Genomic DNA, 20,957 nt, shown 5'->3' with positions numbered 1-20,957 from the left:
ATCTAATCACTAACCTGAAGCACCTCAGAAAAAGCTAAAAAAAGCATAAATGTGCAAATGAATTAGACTCATGTTAGAAAAGATTTTCCCTAATTTGAAGTATTTTAATTACTTCATTTAATTAGTAGTGGTATTTTACAACTCTAAAACTGTAGAAATTGCTAGTCATGAATATACAATAAACTATGGAGTTTGAATAGCTTTTTGCTTAGAAGCAAACTAAACTTCAGTACACACAGTGACCATTGAGAGTACCAATCCACAACAAGAAGCTATGAAAGGATTATGCACATCTGTCATTCTCAAAATGTAATCAGCACGTTATCTAGAAGTATCCATTAGCAACAGACAATAAGAAAGACTGAGAATTAAGCATAGGTGATTTTTTTCCAGAAAGGAAGTGGATTTTTAGGTACTTATATGCACGTGATCAAATATTCTATACTTGCTTTGGAAAGCTTCATAGTCCTATCTTAGCTACCATGGTGCAAGTATTTGCCAGATGACAAGACTCAGTTATGCTGAAGCTGGTGCAGCTACAACACATATACCTGCTGAGAATCCTCTCCTATCATCATGTCATCTATGCAAAAAGAGGCTGGGTAGTGATTATATCAAGACTGCCCACCTGAAAATTTTGGGAAGAAAGAATGAGTTTTAGGTCATCTAAACATTTTTTACATATAATTCTGCTTAGTAGAATGAGAATAACCATGTTGCTGAAACTCTGCTATGAGTGATAGTAAGACAACAGTGATGAAAACAAGAATACTTCTTGCAGTTACAGCACATCTCTAGAAATATCAGTGTTCCCAAATTATTTCAATGTCATGTTAAAAAGAAAAGAAGTTCACAGGTTTTGGCACTGCCACCTGCAGCTGAGGGTTCTCCACTCAACGGAAAATTATGGCTTCAAGATTAGAGCACCATACAAAAATAAATAACACTGGATTAAATCCATTCTTTTTTCCTGGCATTTTTTTCCCCTTAGGAAAGCTATTTCTGTCTCCAGATAATTCAGTGATTCTTTTAACAAAGAAAATTTAAACTCTCCACAATAAAGTCAGTCCTTCCATTTTGCATAACTATCGCAGGCTGCTGAACAATCTGGTGTGTGACTGAGCACATATCTGATAATTTGATATTTCTTGATAATTTACACTTTTGTTCACACAGTTCTTAATCCCCATATTTGCTATTTTAATGACTTGACAGTTACAGCTTCTGAATTTCAATAAAATTTAGATTACTAAAGCTTTCTCATATGTTTGATCTAGAATATACAGTTTTTGACATCTGATTGAAAGTTTCCTTTCTGGCATCAGGATTTCCAAAGATATTCACAAGTCACAGCCAACAGCTTTGGAGAGACACTTATTTCAGTCTTCTAACATTGTGAATGAAATGGCAGAAAAGTCATTTTCATACTAGAAAAAGTGCTAAAAAAATCCTTTTCTTGAATAAGAAAATAAAGTTATTCCAGTAAATGGAATTATATCTTATTTGGGAGCTTTGAGAAAGACAAATCTTTATTTATATATGTTAAAAACTGATTGTGAATGTGTGACACTTGCCATACTCTGGTCTCAACTTTTGAAAATACGGGCTTAGAAAAATCTACTAGGTAATCTAAGCAAATAATTATAGTTTTAAAATACTTGGAATATTAATACATCTTTCATTGCATAAGAGGCCTTTCAAACCTCCCTACATAGGTGTAATCTGAAATGAAGCTCTAATTGGAGTCTTCAGAGTCAGTGGATCACTGGGAAGATAGGAATACACAATGACTGGTAGACTCTAATTTTTCAAGGACTTAACTACAATCAAGAAGAACTAACAAATCATTGGCAAAAAAATCTGATTAAAGAAAGGCTGATGATATCTAGGTCGTTCTGTTCTAAAAGACAAATGAACGCATCTCACAAATAGGATTCATCAGACTAAGAACATATATAATACTAGCACCTATGTTTCTCAAAGGCAGAAAATCACAGTCACTGTGACGTTTTCAGTTTCACTGTTCCATCCCTTACCTTCTTTTGCACAATCACTTCAAGATACTGAATTTTGAACTGACCTTGTCTGTTAGCAAGAAATATGCTCCAACAACACCTGCATATGCAAATTGCTCCTGAATTTCTCAGTCTGGCTATAGTATCATCTTATTTTCACTCCCTGATTAACCCAGAGAAATAAAAAGCACTGTTAAATTAGTCAAAGTTGAGTCCCTTATATTTAAAAAATAGTGAAGCTTACAGTGAAAACATACTTTATTCTAACAAGATGACAAGGCTTTGTTTGCAAAGTTATGGAATGTTATAAAGAGACTTTAAAGAACGTCTCAGCCCTCAGCCTTTTGTCCTTGTCAGATACGCACAACTGGAGATTAGATTGTAGTGATCAAGAGTTAACTGAACAGTATTCATGAGAATACATTTTTCCAGAAGGGCACATTTCTGAAGCCTCCTCACCCTTATTAAAGTTAAGGATGGCTAGATGCCTTTGTGTGCAAATTAATTTTTGACTCACTTGTGAGGCATCCCATCTTTTGTGAAGACCTCAGAGCAGCATCCAGTATCTGAAGGGGGCCCACAAGGATGCTGGAGAGGGGCCCTCCATCAGGGACTGTAGTGACAGGACAAGGGGTGATGGGTTCAAAATTAAACAGGGAAAGTTCAGGTTAGATATAATGAAGAAGTTCTTTACTGTGAGGGTGGTGAGGCACTGGAACAGGCTGCCCAGCGAAGTGGTAAATGCTCCGTCCCTGGCACTGTTCAAAGCCAGGGTGGACAGAGCCTTGGGCGACATGGTCTAGTGTGAGGCGTCCCTGCCCATGTCAGGGGAATTGGAACTAGATGATCTTAAGGTCCTTTCCAACCCAAACCATTCTACGATTATATGATTCTACATATACTCTCTGCTTTGATAAGCCCCAGGCCTCCATGAGAATGCAAATGAGAATGCAAATGATTCTCTTCAAGACTAACGATTCTCTACTTCAAGACTAACAATTAAAAAACCTTTCTAATATATTGCTCAGTTCTACCTAACTCCACTTTCTGGTCAAGAAGTCAACTGGATCACAACTCCTATGAGTCCTCCTTTCCCAGACAATGTAACTTGCACTGTAAAAATTCTCAATGTCTTCACGACAGCTATCAAACTGTTAGCCAGAAAATAAACAAACAAAAACCCTGACACAGGAAAAGGCACCTTTCATGTATTCTTAGGTATCTTTCTTTACTGGATGAATTCAAGTGTGTGTATATTTATATTTAGAGACATCTTTTATTTTCCTTTCCTTTTTCTTTTCTTTCTTTTTAATTTCCAACATATTAAAGGAAGAATAGTCTAAAGCCAAGGGTATGAGACAAGGATTATTGCCTTCATGTAACTGTCACTCTTAAGATTTCCAGTATACCCTCAGAAAAGTCAGTTCCTACCTACACCTGAATTTCACCTATGCAACTGTGGTGAGCTTGACTTCTGTTCCTCGGAGATGAATTGTGAGGCCAGTTACACTAAGGAATGGCATACTCAGCGACTACATAATGGAGGCTTTGTAAGTATAATAAATCAACCTGTCAAATTCCTCCCATAGGAACTTATCTATTTGAAGGTTTGAAATACAATTTTTTATACAGTTACAGAAGAATCTCTCTCACATGGCAGAAATAATAATAGTATCATCATGTAATCTAGCTAACAAGAGTTAAAGAGATTTAAAGCACTACATTATAGTTTAGCAGATTATATGTCTGATGGCATTTAGCTAAGACATCTGTAGCTGTCAAGTGTAATCACTGTAATGAATGTTCTTCTGTAATCTAAGAGACAACTATTCAGCAAATTTTGAACATCTGGCTAGTCAGCGACTTTACAACTAAAAAGAGGTCAAAACTCACTATTTTTAGTAGGAACTGTAAGTCAAATGACTTTTTTCCTACTTCTATTTTTGTGGTATATATTCCTGTAATATTTTAACAGTAAGACTTGTATTTTTCCGCCAAAATCTGCAGTGAGCATATTCATAATTACTTAAAACTGTGTTGAAATCAAACAGGAATTCATGAAGTTTCGCCATGCCGTGGATTATCTTTAGTTCATCACCTAGCAGGAATGGAGACCATTTCACATTATTACTTCCATTACTTCTACATTCCCCTTGTTATTTCTATTTAAACATTTACTGTGTAGCCAAAGCTAAAAGCACAGAGACAGTTCAAAGGAAATTCATAATCCTAATCACAGGTTACCAACTCTTTTGCTTTTTAACAGAATCCATTTGGAAAACAAATTATGTCAGTTACTTAACAAAGAAAAATCTGATTTTCTCCTGGAAAAAAAAGGTAAGACTTCTTATTTTAGAACTGATTTATTTTAAAGTACCTAATGCTTTAGCTGTACTTCTGTGGGAAAGAACTATTCCTTTTGCAAAGTAGATTCATTCAATAGGACTATAGAACAGATTGGGTTGGAAGGGACTTTTAAAGGTCATCTAGTCCAAGCCCCTGCAATGAGCAGGGGCATTTTCAGCTAGATCAGGTTGCTCAGAGCCCATAACCAGCTTTTCATCCACAAGCACACCCTAGTTGTCCTCTGCAGGGCTTTTCTCAATCCCTCCATCCCCCAGCCTGTACTGATACCAGGGGTTGCACCACCCCATGTGCAGGACCTTGCACTTGGCCTTGATGAACCTCATGAGGTTCATATAGGCCCACTTCTTGATCTTGTCCAGGTCTCTCTAAATGGCATCCCATCCCTCAGGTGTGTCACTGCTGCCTAAGAAAAGGGTACAGTGCTTGTGTTCATGAGGAATCTCAGCAAACTCTTGCAGTCTCCCTATCATCTTCTCATCATCTAGGTCATTCAAGAAAAGAAGTCATGACTGATCTTTATTAAAAATAAGAAATAATAGCAGTATACTAAATATTGAGACCCACTATCCATAGTGCTATTTTTTACTAACAGCTTAGCCTTTCCATCAACATTCACCATGAAGAAATCAAACAAGGAAACAAATGCAACACTTCAAATATAAATGGCTTAACAAACTTTGTTGTTACTTTATCTCATTCTGGTATGAATGCCACTGACTATAGCAAGAGAAAAGGGAAAGATTAAGAGATATATCATAGTATTTGTACTTAGGCCCAGTGTACATCTACAGCAATGGCTAATAACAGTTGCTAAGAGTAAAAACAAAAACTAGTGCATTACTGACATTTGCTTGCTTCTGGCAGTCATTAACTGTAAGACTTCAAGAGCTGGAGTTTACATCATATTTAGAAGGGTAGATCTATGTTATAAGACCTTGCAGAACTCCTTTTTGAATGTACTTAGTAGTGCAGTAGCTCAACCAGTAGACTAGTGAGAAGCAATTCATGAGAGAGATTCATAATCATTGCTTTCTAAATGGTTTTCAGACTTGAGTTACACAGCAAGGAGCTCTGCAGATGTAATTCTCAGTAGGTGATTTAGTTTTAGTATATACCAGTTTAATAACCTGAATAAGCTGATGGAACAAAACTGATAGGCAGAAAGAAGTGCTTGTTTGGCTCTGCTGCTGGAGCATATCACTTTATCAACAGCACCAGACAGGCTATTAGCTTTTAGACATAGTTTTACTCTATGCAAATTAATATTTTCATACTTTCAATAATAACATAATAAGAAGCACACATTCTGGCATGTGAGTAACACGTGGACAAAAAGTAAAACTAATGCAGAAGAAAAAAGGAATTACCTTCTTGCATTTTTTTGCAGTGCATTGCAGTCAGAATGCTTAACTGATGTTGATACTTTTTGCTTAGGCAGGATTATTTCTTTAGCCTAAAATAAAAACAGACAGAAAAATAATTCTAATAAAAGTTGATACTTCTGCTCACAAGCATTTATATAATCTCTCAAAATAGAAAAATTAAGAGGGTCTGAATAAATTTTCTCTTGTGACATTTACTTTTCTGTCAGATTTTAACACTCTTCACTCAGCATGAAACACATGCATAAGGCAATTTTAACCAAATCATCTGAATGGAATTATATTCATAATTATATATGAGTCTATACATAAAATTTTTAAATATATACATCTATTTGTATTCAAATATATATTGTCTTGTTTAGTACCATGTTAACAATACACATTACTAATTTTCTCCATGGTAACTAACAGTATCTCTTTCCCCTCTTAACAACATCATGGCAGAGGGACCCCTTAAGCATTTGAAAGGAAGGAGGAGAAAAAGAACTAAACCAAACAGTTAATTTTATTGACTATTTCTTTAGAAGATCAGTGAAGTTAAAGTCTCCGTTCTGAAATATACCAGAAATAAGACAGAGCCTGTTGTTTCTGTCATTCCTTTCTGAAATTCATTGAGAAGAGGCTGATCCCCTCTGATTCTGAGTATACTCTGAGGGAAAGACCATTTCTTTGGATCCTCCCTCCTTTCTCCGGAGGCCCTCTAGTGTTCTCTTCTTTTAACAATAATTCATTCCTTTGATCCCCTTGAGATTAATATTACTTTGCCCTCAGAGCATATCATCAAGGATGGCGAGTAAATTTACTGAAAAGGTTTCCTTGACAAGAAGTGATCCTGGCACTTAGGGAAGGGTTAGGATTTACCTACTAACACATCTATTATCAATTATCAAGTAGCTTAACATAGAAGTTCTCTTGTGCAAAAGATGTTCTCCTACCTCTGTTCAAGAAAAAAATGCAAGTGATTGATAGTCTCTAATTAGTCTTCTTTTTGAAACACTCCATATGCAACAATGGAATGTGAGCTTCACCACACCAGTAGCATCACTGTAGTGATGGTGATTAAGTGAAGACAACTGTTCTGGAAAACAGAACTACCATAGCTTCAACTGTGGCCGAAACCAAGATTTTGGGCTTAGCAGAAAGATAACTGACTGAAATTTAAAGCCTGTGGTATACAGGAAGATGGACTACATGAACATAATGAAGCTTTCTGAAAGTTATTCTATGAAACTATTTCTAATATTTGCATTAATCACAAAGCAGAAAGGAGACCCCTTTTAACATCATTGTCAGAAAATTCTAGGAATTGATGTGTTAAGTAGAATCTGGAATATATTTGAGAAAACAGAAGGAATGTGTAAAAACTAGATTTTTTAAGCTAAGTCAAGCTAAGTCATCCTTTCAGTCCACATCTTTTTCCTACAGCAACTCTCTTCCACAACGGGAATTCCGCTGAGTAACAGAGTTTCTCTGAAATACATTTATTCTGAAGGATGAATAGGTTTCTAGTGTTCCACAGCTGTATATCTCCACATGCCTTTGATGGTAATGAAATATTACTGCTTTTACCATACCTAGATAAGCGAGAATTACATAATGTAATTCTATCAAATAACCTTTCCACTGACATGCATAATATATACCACTCCTATTTTTAAATTAATTAAAGAATCTAGCTCTCCTTGATCTTTAAATTTCTAAATGCTTTTGAAGGGCTAGGCAATAAGAAGCTGTCAGAATTCATTTGTGACTGCTTATATAACAAAGAATTAATCAAAAAGTCCAAATTTTTCTCTCTGATTCACTAAAATAAGGACAGTGAAGTTTTAAAACATGACATGGAATGTTTCAGAACCCTAAATGAAAACTGCTTGCTACTAACCCTGGGTTTTGATACTTTCTCTCAGACATTCATTACAATGCTACTGGTGTAATCTACCGATGGCATTTTACAAAATCACTGATTTAATATGCCAATTTTGGTCAAACTCTCAGGTTTTAATTTTCCTGCATCATCTGCAATGATGACACTGCCGGAGGATAAGGTTTCAAAATTTGAAAAGCTTCAAGGCACAAATATTTTTCCCAGAAAATGAGGCATGTCCAATGTAGTCACTATCAACTCCTCATTCATGCAAAATCTCTGTACAGGTGATTATTACAGTATAAACACTACACTTTAAACGTGTCATTATATCATTTCCCTGAATGTTGTGTCCTTCAGTTTGTTTTGCTGGCCTTGCAAGAAAATGTTGGTAGATGCTGCCTTAGAAAGACACCCATTCTGCAGTGATTTGCTGTGCAGTAAATAGTCCATTTAAGAAAAATGTTTCCAGAAAAGAAGGGGAAAATTATTTGCTTGCTTTTATTTCATGTCGATCTCCAGCATTTGCGCTACGGCAAGGTCATCCGAGAGGCAAGGAAAGAGGTTTTGTTTTTCATTTTAAAGGCTAGGGAGCTACAATCAGGCTGGAAGATGAATGGTGAAAGGTTTAGTAACCTGATCAGAAACTGACTAAAGCAAGTGAAAAACACTTATTGAATTCGGTGAGCTTTCTGTTCTCTTACTGAGAGAGATCTTCTCAGGGTAGTATTGCAAGCATATTATAGGAGACTATTTTTAGTTGAAGAGCATTTTTAACATACTTAAAATATAGTTGCAAATAATTTTATTTTGATAATAATTGTTTATCAGAAAGAAAAACGTTAAATATGGTGCAATGTAGTCATTAGGCTTGTCTTAACACTGATACAGCCTGAAAGAAGTTGCATGAACTCTGTTCTTCCTTGTATCTTAGTAGAAGAGATTCATATTAAATTGTTATCAGATTAGTATTCTCATTGTTGATAACCTCAGCCTTAATGTTCTGGAAGAAAAGTGTCTCTAGGCCAGTTGTTGCTAAGCTTCATTCATTATACTTTGCTTCCCAAATTACATCCTATTAATAATAATAAAATTTCTATGGATAGAGAGCATCTGAAAAAGATATGTATTCCAAAAATATAACTCGAGCACTCTAATTCAGTCCTGGGGGAAGAGAACAGATTCTCTGACTAAAATATAGAACAAAGAACAAGAGGTTAGCATCTGCTACATGCAATTGCTGCGATGTAGCATGAATCCATCTTTGGTCAGCAAATCCATGAAGTTCGCAGGGTCACAGACTCACAGAATGGTTGAGGCTGGAAAGAATCTGTGGAGGTCATCTGGTCCAAGCCCCCGACTCAGGCAGGGCCACCTAGAGCCCAGGACCATGTCCGGATGGCTTTTGAGTATCTCCAAAGATGGACACTCCACAACCCGTGCCAGTGCTTGGTCACCCTCACAGTAAAAACATGTGTTCTGATGTTCAGAGGGAACCTCCCATGTTTCAGTCTGTGCCCATTGCCTCTGGTCCTGTCACTGGGCACCATGGAAAAGAGCCTGGGTCCACGGTCTGTGCGCCCTCCCTTCAAGTAGTTATATGTATTGGTAAGATCCCCTTGAGCTTTCTCTTCTCTAGGCTGATCAGTCCCAGCTCTCTCAGCCTTTCCTCATAGGAGAGATGCTCCAGTCCCTTCATCATCTTTGTGGCCCTTTGCTGGATTCTCTCCGATATGTCCACGTCTGTCTTACACTGGAGGCAGCACTCCAAGTGTGTCTCCCCAATGCTGAATAGAAGGGAAGAATCACCTCTCTCAACCTGCTGGCACCTCTCCTAATGCCACCCAGGGTACAATTAGTCTTCTTTGGCAGAAGAGGACATTGCCAGCTCATGTTCCACCAACAATCCCAGGTCCTTTCCTGCAAAGCTCAGACAACTCAGTTATTCTATTCTCTCTCCTCAGGTCTCACAAGTATCTGTGAAACATGACATTCTGAGATGAAGCAGGCTTCAGACCCTCAGACTAGGTAAAATATGTAGGTGTAGCTAAAATATCAAGGTAGGCAAAATATAGGTGAATTATAAAGTTAATAATGGAATAAAGGCAGTTCTCAGTCAGTTTATGAAGAAAGGATGTTCATTTTGCTGATTTAGGTTTCACTTTCTAGGCAGGCAGCAGAGTTGAATATATCCAGAGACTTTCTGAAACATTTACATTTTCTAATGCACTGATTATCCACAAAGAGTCTAGCAAGATGTATGTGTAATAAAAGTATGTTATGGGGTAGAAAACTGATAGTACTTAAAATATCAAAAAGACAATTCAATTGTAAGATTGTTCAGAAACATTTGAAAACGACATTAATCCAAAATGGCAAATGTCACAGCCTCAGTTTCAAAGCAATGAATTTAAGAAAGGATAAATCTTCATATGAGTGAATTTTGAACATTAACAAAATATGGATCTTAACCAAATGAGTACAATTTTCAGCATTCTTCAAGCTCCTGGTGAAACTGCATGCTTGATGCTAGAGAGACAGTTTGTGATTTAATGAGAGGCAGTCCATGTAGGGAAAGACAGATGGTATGGGACTGGAGCATAGAAGAAAACATACAAGGTATAGAACCACAAGTGGAAAAAGACAAAAGCTGAAACATAATCTTTTAGTTATTTATTTAGTTCAGTTTTAGCTACTAGTTGCATAGTCTTAGAATTAAATTAGAGTACAAAGATAAAGAACTGACCCCAAATAGCAGCTGAAGGTTCCTCCTTCAGAAGAAAATGCTGTAATTGATATATCTTGGCAAATTCATCTGCGGCACCATGTCCCACTGCTCCTACCCAGCAGAGAAACTTACTAGAGGCCAGAAGGGTAAAGCTAGAGTACCAAGACTTTATTTTTTTCCTGGAAACTATTGTTGGGCAAGGTTACTCTATTTCTGAAAGCCAAAAATGTATGACGTAGTCCTAGAAAACTTAAAAGCAGCCCAACTTTCCAAAGTAAGGGAGGAGCAAGATGTTGAGGTTGATTGATCTCTCCCATCTTCTTTTAGACCAGGTTGCTCCAAACCCCATTCAAGAGAAAATGAATTAAGCGACTCTTGCTCTGATCACCTGAGACGTGAGAGTACTACATCAATCCTGTCTTTGAACCAAATATAATCTTCATACATATATGTGCCACATAAATTTTGAAAAATTAAGTTGTTTTTATTATTCCACAGATGAAAAAGTAGGTAAGTTGCATATTTTTAGTTATTTAAAAATCTGTCTTCCTACACAGCTGCACAATGCTGCATGTTTTGCAGAGTCTCTTTCCATATATAAAAAGCTGGTTTTGTTGAAAAGAAAGGAAATATATAAATGGTTCTATTAATACTGATTTTCACAATGTTCCTTTAAAGGGATCTTAAATCTATGATTACATTTTTTTCTGGAATGTTCCTTCCTTGGAAAATATGTCCTGATGGGAAAGGCTGGACTGAAGAAGTTAGGGAGCCAGATGTTACCTGTAACTCAGAAACATTCCCAAAGTACTCACAACATTTAAGTCTCTTCGTATGATGCCTCCTCAGTTTATTTTACATACCTTTGGCATGCTGATAACTAAATGACCGGTTGTTTGCGATCTTTTAGCAGAGCTGCTGTCTGGCTTCACTTCCTCAGGGAGCACAAACTGAAATGGCTATGAGAAAATAGGGGATTGAATTATATCATGCTACAATATCTGGGATTTTTTTTTTTGGTTTGTTACCTAGACAGAACACATTCAGAAACATCACTATCACATGCTTTGATCTTAAGGACAGTATAGGTCTAAATCCTCTCACTTTACATGTAGTATTACTAACCCTAATGAATTATTAGCATGCTAAACAGCTTTTACTTAACAAGTATAGTCACATGTACATTCCTGAATTGCTGTCATACCCGAAGTGACATTTCTAAAGAAGGTTATGAAATGACACTTGACTTATATTAGCAATTAAATGAGAAAGATTATCCAGTCTATTTTAGATGTAAAGTACTTCTGAAGTTTTGTTTATGCAGTTGGTACAGTCAAAAATAGGGATTTTGGTTTACTGTTTAAGTAACTTGGATTTTTCAAAAAATTGCTGGTAAAACCAGTGGGAAGACAGACAACTGGAATGACATTTTAAGTGCCCTTTAAATGTATATACATCCATTTGTTTCTGTCAGCTATAAATTCCAGATTGTGAAATTGCTAAATTCTAGCCTAGGGCAACCAGCAAGTTCTCAAGTGAATTATGGTACAGTGTGTGGGGAGAGAAACAAGAGCAAAAGAGGAGAGAGCGAAATTTCATTTCAGGCTTTGCACATCCTCTGGTTAGGACTTCCACAGTTTATGTGTGGTCCAAAACAATGCAAGTATGAAAGAACTTTTTCTGCATAGGTGCACACGGTAACTCATAAAAGTCAGATCCAGACTCGTCTGAGTAACTATGGTAAGCATTAACTCTTGATTTGAAATGAATGTAGTAAGAAAACACTAACCTTTCCCTTCACCATTACACGTACATAAGTTGGCTGGACATCAATATCAAGCAGAGAAGTGTCCAAATGTCTTCAGGATGAAATACAAATAAATGAATCAGTTTACAATAGAGTCCAGTAAATAAACAGTGCAGACCATATAGCTCTTTAATGATGATTTTGCAGTTTATAAGCCACAAACTTCAATTCTAGTTATTATGTGAAATATGCTTATATTTTAAAGTTTTAATGTCTTTGGAAGAAAAACATGATCTTCCTGTGTGTTCTCAGAATCTTAATTAAAATAATATCTGAATTCTGTCAAGTCTATCAGCTATTCTATAACTGCAAGAATTCGAAACCATTGTGGCAAATGGTCTTTCTTCTATTAGTTTAGTGCTTTACATTAGTATGAAAATTAATCTATTTGTTATTTAAAACCGTAAAATTATTTTGCTGCTTTTGTTTCTGAAGGCTTAACTAGTAAATGTATAGTAAGATACCCTTTTTTTTTTTGCACAGAATTTGCTGGAAAACAATGAACAGAAATACTTTACACTTCCAGAAGAAAATTGCAGGTCTGTCAAACAAAATCTGGACCTGTTAAAGCTCCACTTTAACATCTGCTCTTCATCTTGTGACACATACACTCATGTGAATGTACAAGTATGTATTCCCTACTTCCCTTCATTTATGAAGTTACTTCTCAGCTGAGTTTTTTAAACCTTTAAGTCTGCATCTCTTACAAGTGAGCACAGAATATTACAACATAGTCAGCATTTTATTGCACCTGAACATATTTTCTGGGGCTCCAAAAAAACTAATTCTTAGAATTCAGAAATATGGAACACATCTCTTTTGAGGGAAATTGATAAGCTTTAAAGGAAGAACACCTGGCACGAATAGCATTTTTGTGCTATACTACTAGTTCAAGCTTTACTCTAACAAGTTCTTATTATGGGTAAATAAGCTTTTAGGTTTCCAGCCCCTTCCTGAAGTGTGGGCAAGGCCACTGTACTGCTTAGTAGTATACACTAGCAAATCGTTATCAGGATTCCTTGTCATATTTTGGCCTGGCTTAAGCATATTTCGTCCAGCCAATAGCCTGGCACAGTTCAGGAAACAGCATGGACCATGGACTCTTTCCAGTAAGCAAGGAAAGTAGGACAAGAATACCCTATTCTGTCATGGGAAGGCAAAGAATTTAGCTAGAAGGCCATGAACTGTACTAGAGCACTTGGGAGAAAAAAACCCTACAACCCTAATCTGCAAATAAAGAATGAAAAAGATTTTACATAGTATAAAAGGAAAGGTGTGGAGGAAACGTGTCTGTGGACTGCAGGGAACATCAGTTCCAAAAAATGACTAAGAGCCCTCATTCAGGAGTAACAGAACAGCCTGAAGGGTCTATGGTTTATTCAGATTCATTTCTTCTGCAAACTTCAAGATTGATTCCATTACCCCCGATATTATTTGTTTTCCTCTTGAAAATTCCCAGTTACAGAGAGGAGTGTAATTGAAACACTCTGTATTAGAACTTCATAATGGCAAAAATTAAGAGAAAAGAAATATGTCTGACCTGTAAACAGCAAGATCCAAGATGATCTGGTTGTTTTCTTCATCATCTTTCAATGAGAAATGAAGCCTAATAATAATAAGAAGAAACTCCTTCAGGATAAATACAATTGGAATGAATAAGCAAACATTACAGCATCCTTTGACTGCTACCAATTTTAGATGAATACAAACACCATTCAGACTATACGTCACATGATCATTTTAGAAACAGTTGCAATTTGCCTCATGAACACAAAAATATACTGTCAGCTGAACCAAAGTCATTCTTACATTCATTTTTTATTCTCCCCACCCAACCCACAAGGAAAAGAAGACAAAAATACTGCTGAAGGTCAGTTAAAATTAAGCTCAGTCTGTCAATGCAGAAAGAGAGACATCTGCTGGTAAAACCTGCCTGCTTCACCAACCTCTTCATAGCAAAAACAGTTCATGAAAAGCATGAAAAGCCTGGAACTTGGTAATTCTAAACTTACCATGTGTTAAAAAACCCTGCACCTCTGTTGATAGCATTTAATTTGCCTAAAGTACACATACCTGCCTGTGCATTTCCAAAGTAATACATGATTTGTACACTATTCTTGATACTGTATTCTGATACAGTCAGTTCGCAAGTAAGCTTATGGAGCTTTTGGTTTATGGGTATTTTCTAAAGGACTACTGCAGACAATCATGCTCATGCTTTTTTCTTTTATTGCATCTTACTGCAAATTTTGAGAAATCACTAAAGTATGAAGGGTGAAAAAGAGAAAAGAACTGTAAAATTTTCTAAGGGGAAGCTTAATTAGAATTGAAGAGGAGAAATAGTCTGTTCTCAGCAGCAGTTCCCTTGCTAATCTTCCGAAAGAGGAGCTTGAACATTGCTATGGGCATTAGACTTCCGCATTGAAGCAAAAGCTTTGGGGAACACTATCTGCCTACTTGTATCTCTTTATGTCTCTTTGATACACTGTCAGATTGCCCTGAAGAGCTGTGATATTCTTGTTGAAGCCATGACAGAAACTGATCATGGCTCTGGCTTTAGGTGGGCACATCCACAGACTAAATTCTAATCTAGAAAACTTGGGTGACACAAACAGGAGTGGTACTAACAGTGAAGTGTAGGGGACTGCATTTCTTCTAAAAAGATAGCTAGAGCTTTATTCTAAATGTCTCTGCTTTTTAGAGGTATAATCAAATTCTATGAACATAAGAATTAAACTATTTTAGACTTCTTTGAACTAGAAAATGATTTAAAGTTTCTTTCAGTCAATACATTTGTTAAAAAGAGAAGTACATCAATACAATGGTAAGTATCTCCTGGTGCAGATGGAATAAACAGGAGTTCTGCCACTACCTTAAATTTTCCCTATCCCACTGAAAATTATGCACTGATCCTATAATGTAGGTTTTCAAATTCCTTGAACTTGCATGGATTTATAGATTTCCAAGATTTAGAAAGCATTCTTCATGCAAATGATGAGCGTGTTCTGAGCTTTGATTTTGCAGCTAAATCAGTTTTAAGACGGAAAATCTTGTTCAGAGGACAGCAGACAGGTATGTGGTCCTTCATACGACAGGTTTTGTTCACTCTTCTATAGGAGGCTCTTTAGGGAGTCATTTATAACGTTTGCACTCTCTGTCTCCTGTTTTCCCTTAGAAAAGGAAGGGTTGGTTCAAGAGAGATCAATGGTAACATATAGATGATATCCCTGGAAACTCGTTCTAAAATACCCAGGTGCCTTTGTCAATGATAAAATACAAGATACTTCCCTGTATCACCAGCCTCTGTTGCTAGAGACCTCATTCAGTGCCAAAGGACCTCATGCCATAGAAGCTGATTACATATCCTTCCCAATTCTGCAAGGTTTACATCTGTCGTCAGAGGACTGAATGATTTTGTCCAGAAATATGACTTGGATGTATTTTTCCACATTTAAAGTGGCTACTTGTACACATTTATCTTCAACAGTCAAACTGGTTAAACTTTTTCCACCCTTAGTGAGATGCTCAAAGAGAGCCTTACCATAGAAGGCAAAAGAGTAAACCGTCTTATATCTTTTACAGAAAAACAAGTTCTTCAATCATCAGAGACCAAGATGTTAAATTAAACAACCTTCAACACTTCACTCACTGAAAATTAATGCTTTTTCCAGCATCAGAATATAAATTTAGAAGTCAGATTCCGCACCAGCAATCTAATTCTGCAATGAGAATTTGTCAGCACCCTTAATTTTATATTGCCACATATCTTGAAACAGTTGCCCAAATCAGCTGTGAAGAGAATAGCCTGGTTAACCTCTTAACCTTACATACTTAGGCGCATTCACGTTCAGAACTTTTCCTTCTGCAGTGACCAATGTCCAAAGAGGCTTCTGTTTCTTTTTTGATTCCCTTAACAAAACAAAGAAAACTGGTTTATAATTTCACATTCTGGTATTTTATGTTCAGTAACAAAAAAGAAAGAAGAGGATGGCAAGAGGTAAGAATTATCTGGTGTTTGATGTTAAGGCTACAACTTATTTCAGGAACAAACCAGGTTATAGCAAATGTGCAATTGTACATTAAAAGCATCATTTAAAGATGAAAAAATGCTTTCTAATGTCACGTCTTATATTGATAATAACTTCTTCTGCATGTCACAATGTCCATTATCAAACAGTAATATATCAGATTTATCTGGTATATCTTAAGAAATCAGTGGATTGCTTAAACATATGAAATGGGATGTTTTTCTAGTTATAAATGGTCATACTAGTCATGAGGTATCATTACTGTGAACTGATTCAATGCATGTGCAAGCAATTCTAAAGACATTACATACAGATTATTTGCTAATGCATCTTTTGCATTTTTTTGTTGTGTTCTTCCTCCAAATAATACAAAACATTACTGACGGGGACTTTAATCTTCCCTATCCATGGCCAGCTATCAGCAGTTAAACTATATCTGACTTTCATTTAGTGCAATAAATAAGCTACCTTAAATTTGTCTGCCAAGACAAAGCAGATCACTGTAAGTTCATTAAGACTTGTCGTACTGGTATTTTCCTGTATAAATGTTTAAATCATGAGCAAGGAGAGGAAGAGTAAAGAATCTTAGAAGAAGAAAAATCTGCTGGCACCTAGGTAAAAAACCACTATGTTCTCTTTAAAATACAGCACTGTGATTTTTGCTCTGCATTAATCCCTTCTTCAGCTGGTCAATATAGTGTGTATGGCTACTTCAGCTGGCATATAATGAAAAACATTTCTCAAAAAGACAACAGCAATACATTGCTTTTTCTGTTCCCAACCCAATTTGTTATTGTAAGTTCAAAATAAAGAGAACACTAAAGGTAAATCACTAATGAGGGAAATAAAGTATGTAACATTTAGACCACTTTGGGGAAAAAAGGCATAAAATGTATTTGGTCGATAACTACGATGGATTTGAAGAAGAAATAGAAACAGTTGAATGGAGCTGTTGGAATGACTACATAAAAACAACTTTTATTTAAGAAAGATTCACAGCTATCCCTGTGTTGAATACTATTCTACAGTATAAATGAGAATTTTAATGGGATTTGTGGGCTAGCAGTTTCTATACCTGAATCTCTACTTTTGACATTGAAATGCAAAGTGAAATTCGCTCTAAAGACGCAGCTCTCAGAAATACTTTAGGAAATCCTACCACCTTTTAGCTGGTAATAATTTGTTTCTAGATGAAACCTGTCTGCTCATGTGAACCATTTTAAGGCAAAGTCAGTCATGTCACAATCATTAGAATTCAAGATAACTTCTTTAACTTTGTGCTGAGATGAGCTGAAAGGCCTGGTCTGGCAATGAGCAGCTATAGCAGATCCTGGGCACCTTTCAGCTGCACCTGATTTTACACTTGTCTGAATTTTCTTTGAATGAAACTGCAAGTACTCATTTGACAATAACCAAAGCTGCTCAGTTTATTGTCAGCTGTGCAACTATACCACAGCTGGCAAATTTAATGTGTGCTAACATGTCATAGGCTTAAATTTAGTACTGGTCTGATGGAGGTCAAGTCCATTTCATACTAAAATCCCCACCCTTTTATACTGAGTAACTTATATTAAAGTTACATTTCAGCTCTTGTCCACCACCAAGTGTCAGGGGCACTTTTCTGTTCTCACCTTTCTCATGCTACCTCAAAAGCAATATAAAATGAACCATGAAAAGATTTTTAACTCCTTTAAATGACCTGGAAATTGAGAATCAAATTCAGAAATGAATTATTCTATCTTTATTGTAACACTCTTCAAAATCTCCTTGAATATATTTAGAGGGAAGCATTTGGAACACATTTGCTTTCGACTAGAGGAGGGCATCCCCAAACACAGCAAAATTCTGACTAGCTAGAATCTGGGTTTCACAGTAGTTCTTCTGGGAAAGTGCTAGACCTTGAAGTAATAATAGCAACAAGTTATGCAGATTTCCAGACTTCTGGGAGAGTTCCCTAGGACTGACTTTTTCAATACTTTGGCTTCATAAATCTTTTAAAAAGCATGCCTTTAAAAAGAACAGCTAGAAAAATCTCTGGCACAAATGCTGTTATATAAGGGAAAAAATAAAGAAGGGAAAAAAAAACATTGCTTACAGTGTTTGTGGAACTGATACGCCAGAAGCAATAAAATAACTTTTTTTTTAGCTAGTATCTGCATTAATTTTCCACTTTCAGCAAAACCAGTGACAATTTTAGGAAGTTTGAAGGGCTTTTCAGAGGCCAGACATCTTCAGATTCTAAATAGCACAGATAACATGAAGATTCTTGTTACTTAGGACGAACATCTTTGATAAACTACATCAAAAAATTTCTAAGTCAGATAGAAAAGGTGCCTGAAATGCCACTTGTGCAAATATTTTGCTGCATGGCCTGAAGGGTATTTGTATAATGCAATCTGCACCCTGGATAAATCCTATCAATCAGCAACAACGTTAAACATTGAGCTACACAAAACACATTAGCTGACACGAAAGTGAAACTTCTGAAGTCCATAAAATGGAGCTGAAAAGAGAAATTATATTTAAAAACACTATTTGAGGGAAAAAAAAAAAAAGGGTACCATAAATTAATATTAGAAAGTGAAACAAAACAAAATGAAGAGTCTGAATATTTCATTTAGATTTTATATTTGCAAGGGCAACAGGGATTTAAGCTGCCAGTTCTCAGTCGTATTTAATGTGAGGCAGTCACCTGCCTCTTCTCTGTGCCTTTGAAAATTTCCCTTTCTTCAATTCGTAGAATATATTAAAAGAAAACCATACCTTACATTCTCTTTAGCTCTCCGTTTCTCTTCAATGTATCTGTGAGTTTCTAATCTAGATTCTGGAGTATATGGTGTAGGCTCCTCCCAAAATCTTTTGTCTTCTTCATCATCTTCAACTGTTCTCCAGGATTCTTGTTCTTCATTTCCTTCTGCCTGATGTTCTTCTTTCTCCTTTAGGGAATCTGGCCTACACAAAATCACATGGAATATTATCATAGAATCATAGAATGGTTAGAGTTGGAAAGGACCTTAAGATCATCTAGTTCCAACCTCCCTGCCATGGGCAGGGACACCAACGAAACGAAGGAAGAGTAACAGTACTTGCTAATGAATTCTTGCAATAATATATTTTTTTAACCCAATACTAATAGCTGTATCATTCCTACCAAGAACAATATCTGATATATCTGGATAGACATCTCATATCTATGCTCTGCTTCTTTCATCAACCAACAAAATGCATTTCAATATAGTGTTTTTCATTGACTTAACTGAGCAGTGATACTGTGGTTATGCCTAACTCTCTGAAAACCCTGACAGATCAACATGTTTAATTATAGGAGCAGAACTTTCAGATACCCTCACAACTTACAGGTGAAAGAAACCTTCAGTCTGTGTGACGTTTAAGCATTCCAAATATCAGGCAGCAGCAGATTAGAAATTTATAGGGTACCAATATTTCACTTGGGCATCTTCTCAAGTGCCACCTTAGAACCTGAATCATTTTTCTCCCTAGCCCTAAGCCTCTGTAATATTCAGAAATTCTCTGTCAATATAAAGAGAAAACTAGACTTATGATACAGCTGTGATATATGAGGACAAAGTTCCATAGCCAGCTCCATGGAATTTAGTCTTCATTGGATAAAAAATAAGATGGATGGCAACTGCAGTGGAAGCTGAGCCCTGACAAAAATCCTTCTGCTGTCTAGGTAATCTCAGATATATTAGGTGAAAGAATAGAGAAATCTGCATTCTATTGCCTTTACATCTCAAAAGATCTGCAATATTCCATTTCAGTCTTTATATCTAATAACTGTAAAGCAAAGGAAATTACAGGTGAACAGCTGCTTTCTCTGGAATCCCTACTTTTCCTTAAACAACAGTTTCCAGCTGTTCTCCTGAAAGAAGCTATCAATTACACTATCTCGGCACCCAGTTTGGAGTATTGGAACCAGAATTCTGTTGTACTGTCTGCAGGTCAGTAATTAATCATGTTTGTAATTAATTATATTTTTCATTAGGGGTAACATGCATGAGGAAAAATAATTCTGCTAGAATCAACAATAAAGACAAACAAAAATACTGAAGTGGAATTATATAAACTATTTAATGAGGAACAACCAAATTCTTAATGAAGAAAGAGAAGAACGGCGTTTACTCACAAATTTCTTGCTTAGTGTTACCTGTCAAATCCAAGCTTAGATTCCACTTGGTTTTGTTTCTTCTCCTTTCTTTCTTGCACCCTTCTTTGAGCCTCTTCCTTTTCTCTAGCCCTTTTGAGAAGGTAAGCTTGTTCCTGGTCTCTGATTTTCTCTTTCACTTCTGGATAGTTTTGAAGTGCTTGAATCCTCTCTGAACGTTCTATTTGTTTACTATCCAAACACTTCCCAAAGGAAAAAGAATCAATATAGATACATGAGAAATTTTAAACATATTCAAATTAATAAATCCATTACACTGTAGGTTACATTTGACAGATTATCTTCTGTATAAAATTAAAACTATGCCTTTCCATATCACTGTGCAAGTTACACTGTATTAGAAAGAATTAACAATAACTTGCTATTCATATCTGAAAATGGTTTTATGTGTCTGAGAGATGCTTGTTGTATTTTCCAGGAATGTCTATTGGTCTTGTTAGACTATCTAGTAGAGAGAGTCCCTTTAGCCATTTCTGATATTCGCCCAACCTTGGTTCAGCTCATGAAGTTATTGCAACATTATTTCTTTTGATGTGTTAGTTTATTGCCAAGTAAGTGAGTTGAATCTACTCTTGCT

The 20,957-nt window shown here is 36.1% G+C and overlaps 1 protein-coding gene across 2 annotated transcripts in view; it reads right to left on the bottom strand.

The window, feature by feature from the left end:
• LRRC6 (leucine rich repeat containing 6) overlaps positions 1 to 20,957 on the bottom strand; it is a 37,455-nt gene that overhangs the window by 8,524 nt on the left and 7,974 nt on the right. For both annotated transcript variants that reach the window (XM_030509387.1, XM_030509397.1), the window contains exons 5-11: positions 20,363 to 20,562; positions 18,958 to 19,146; positions 15,998 to 16,075; positions 13,707 to 13,772; positions 12,149 to 12,218; positions 11,223 to 11,318; positions 5,750 to 5,835 (exon numbers count right to left, since the gene is read on the bottom strand). In XM_030509387.1, coding sequence (XP_030365247.1) covers positions 5,750 to 5,835; positions 11,223 to 11,318; positions 12,149 to 12,218; positions 13,707 to 13,772; positions 15,998 to 16,075; positions 18,958 to 19,146; positions 20,363 to 20,562 — 785 coding nt within the window. The remainder of the gene's footprint in view (positions 1 to 5,749; positions 5,836 to 11,222; positions 11,319 to 12,148; positions 12,219 to 13,706; positions 13,773 to 15,997; positions 16,076 to 18,957; positions 19,147 to 20,362; positions 20,563 to 20,957) is intronic.

Source organism: Strigops habroptila, chromosome 1, assembly GCF_004027225.2.
Source record: "Strigops habroptila isolate Jane chromosome 1, bStrHab1.2.pri, whole genome shotgun sequence".
NCBI classification, from domain to species: Eukaryota; Metazoa; Chordata; class Aves; order Psittaciformes; family Psittacidae; genus Strigops; species Strigops habroptila.
Note: the sequence above shows the minus strand (reverse complement) of the source record. Positions and strands in the feature narration are given on the sequence as shown.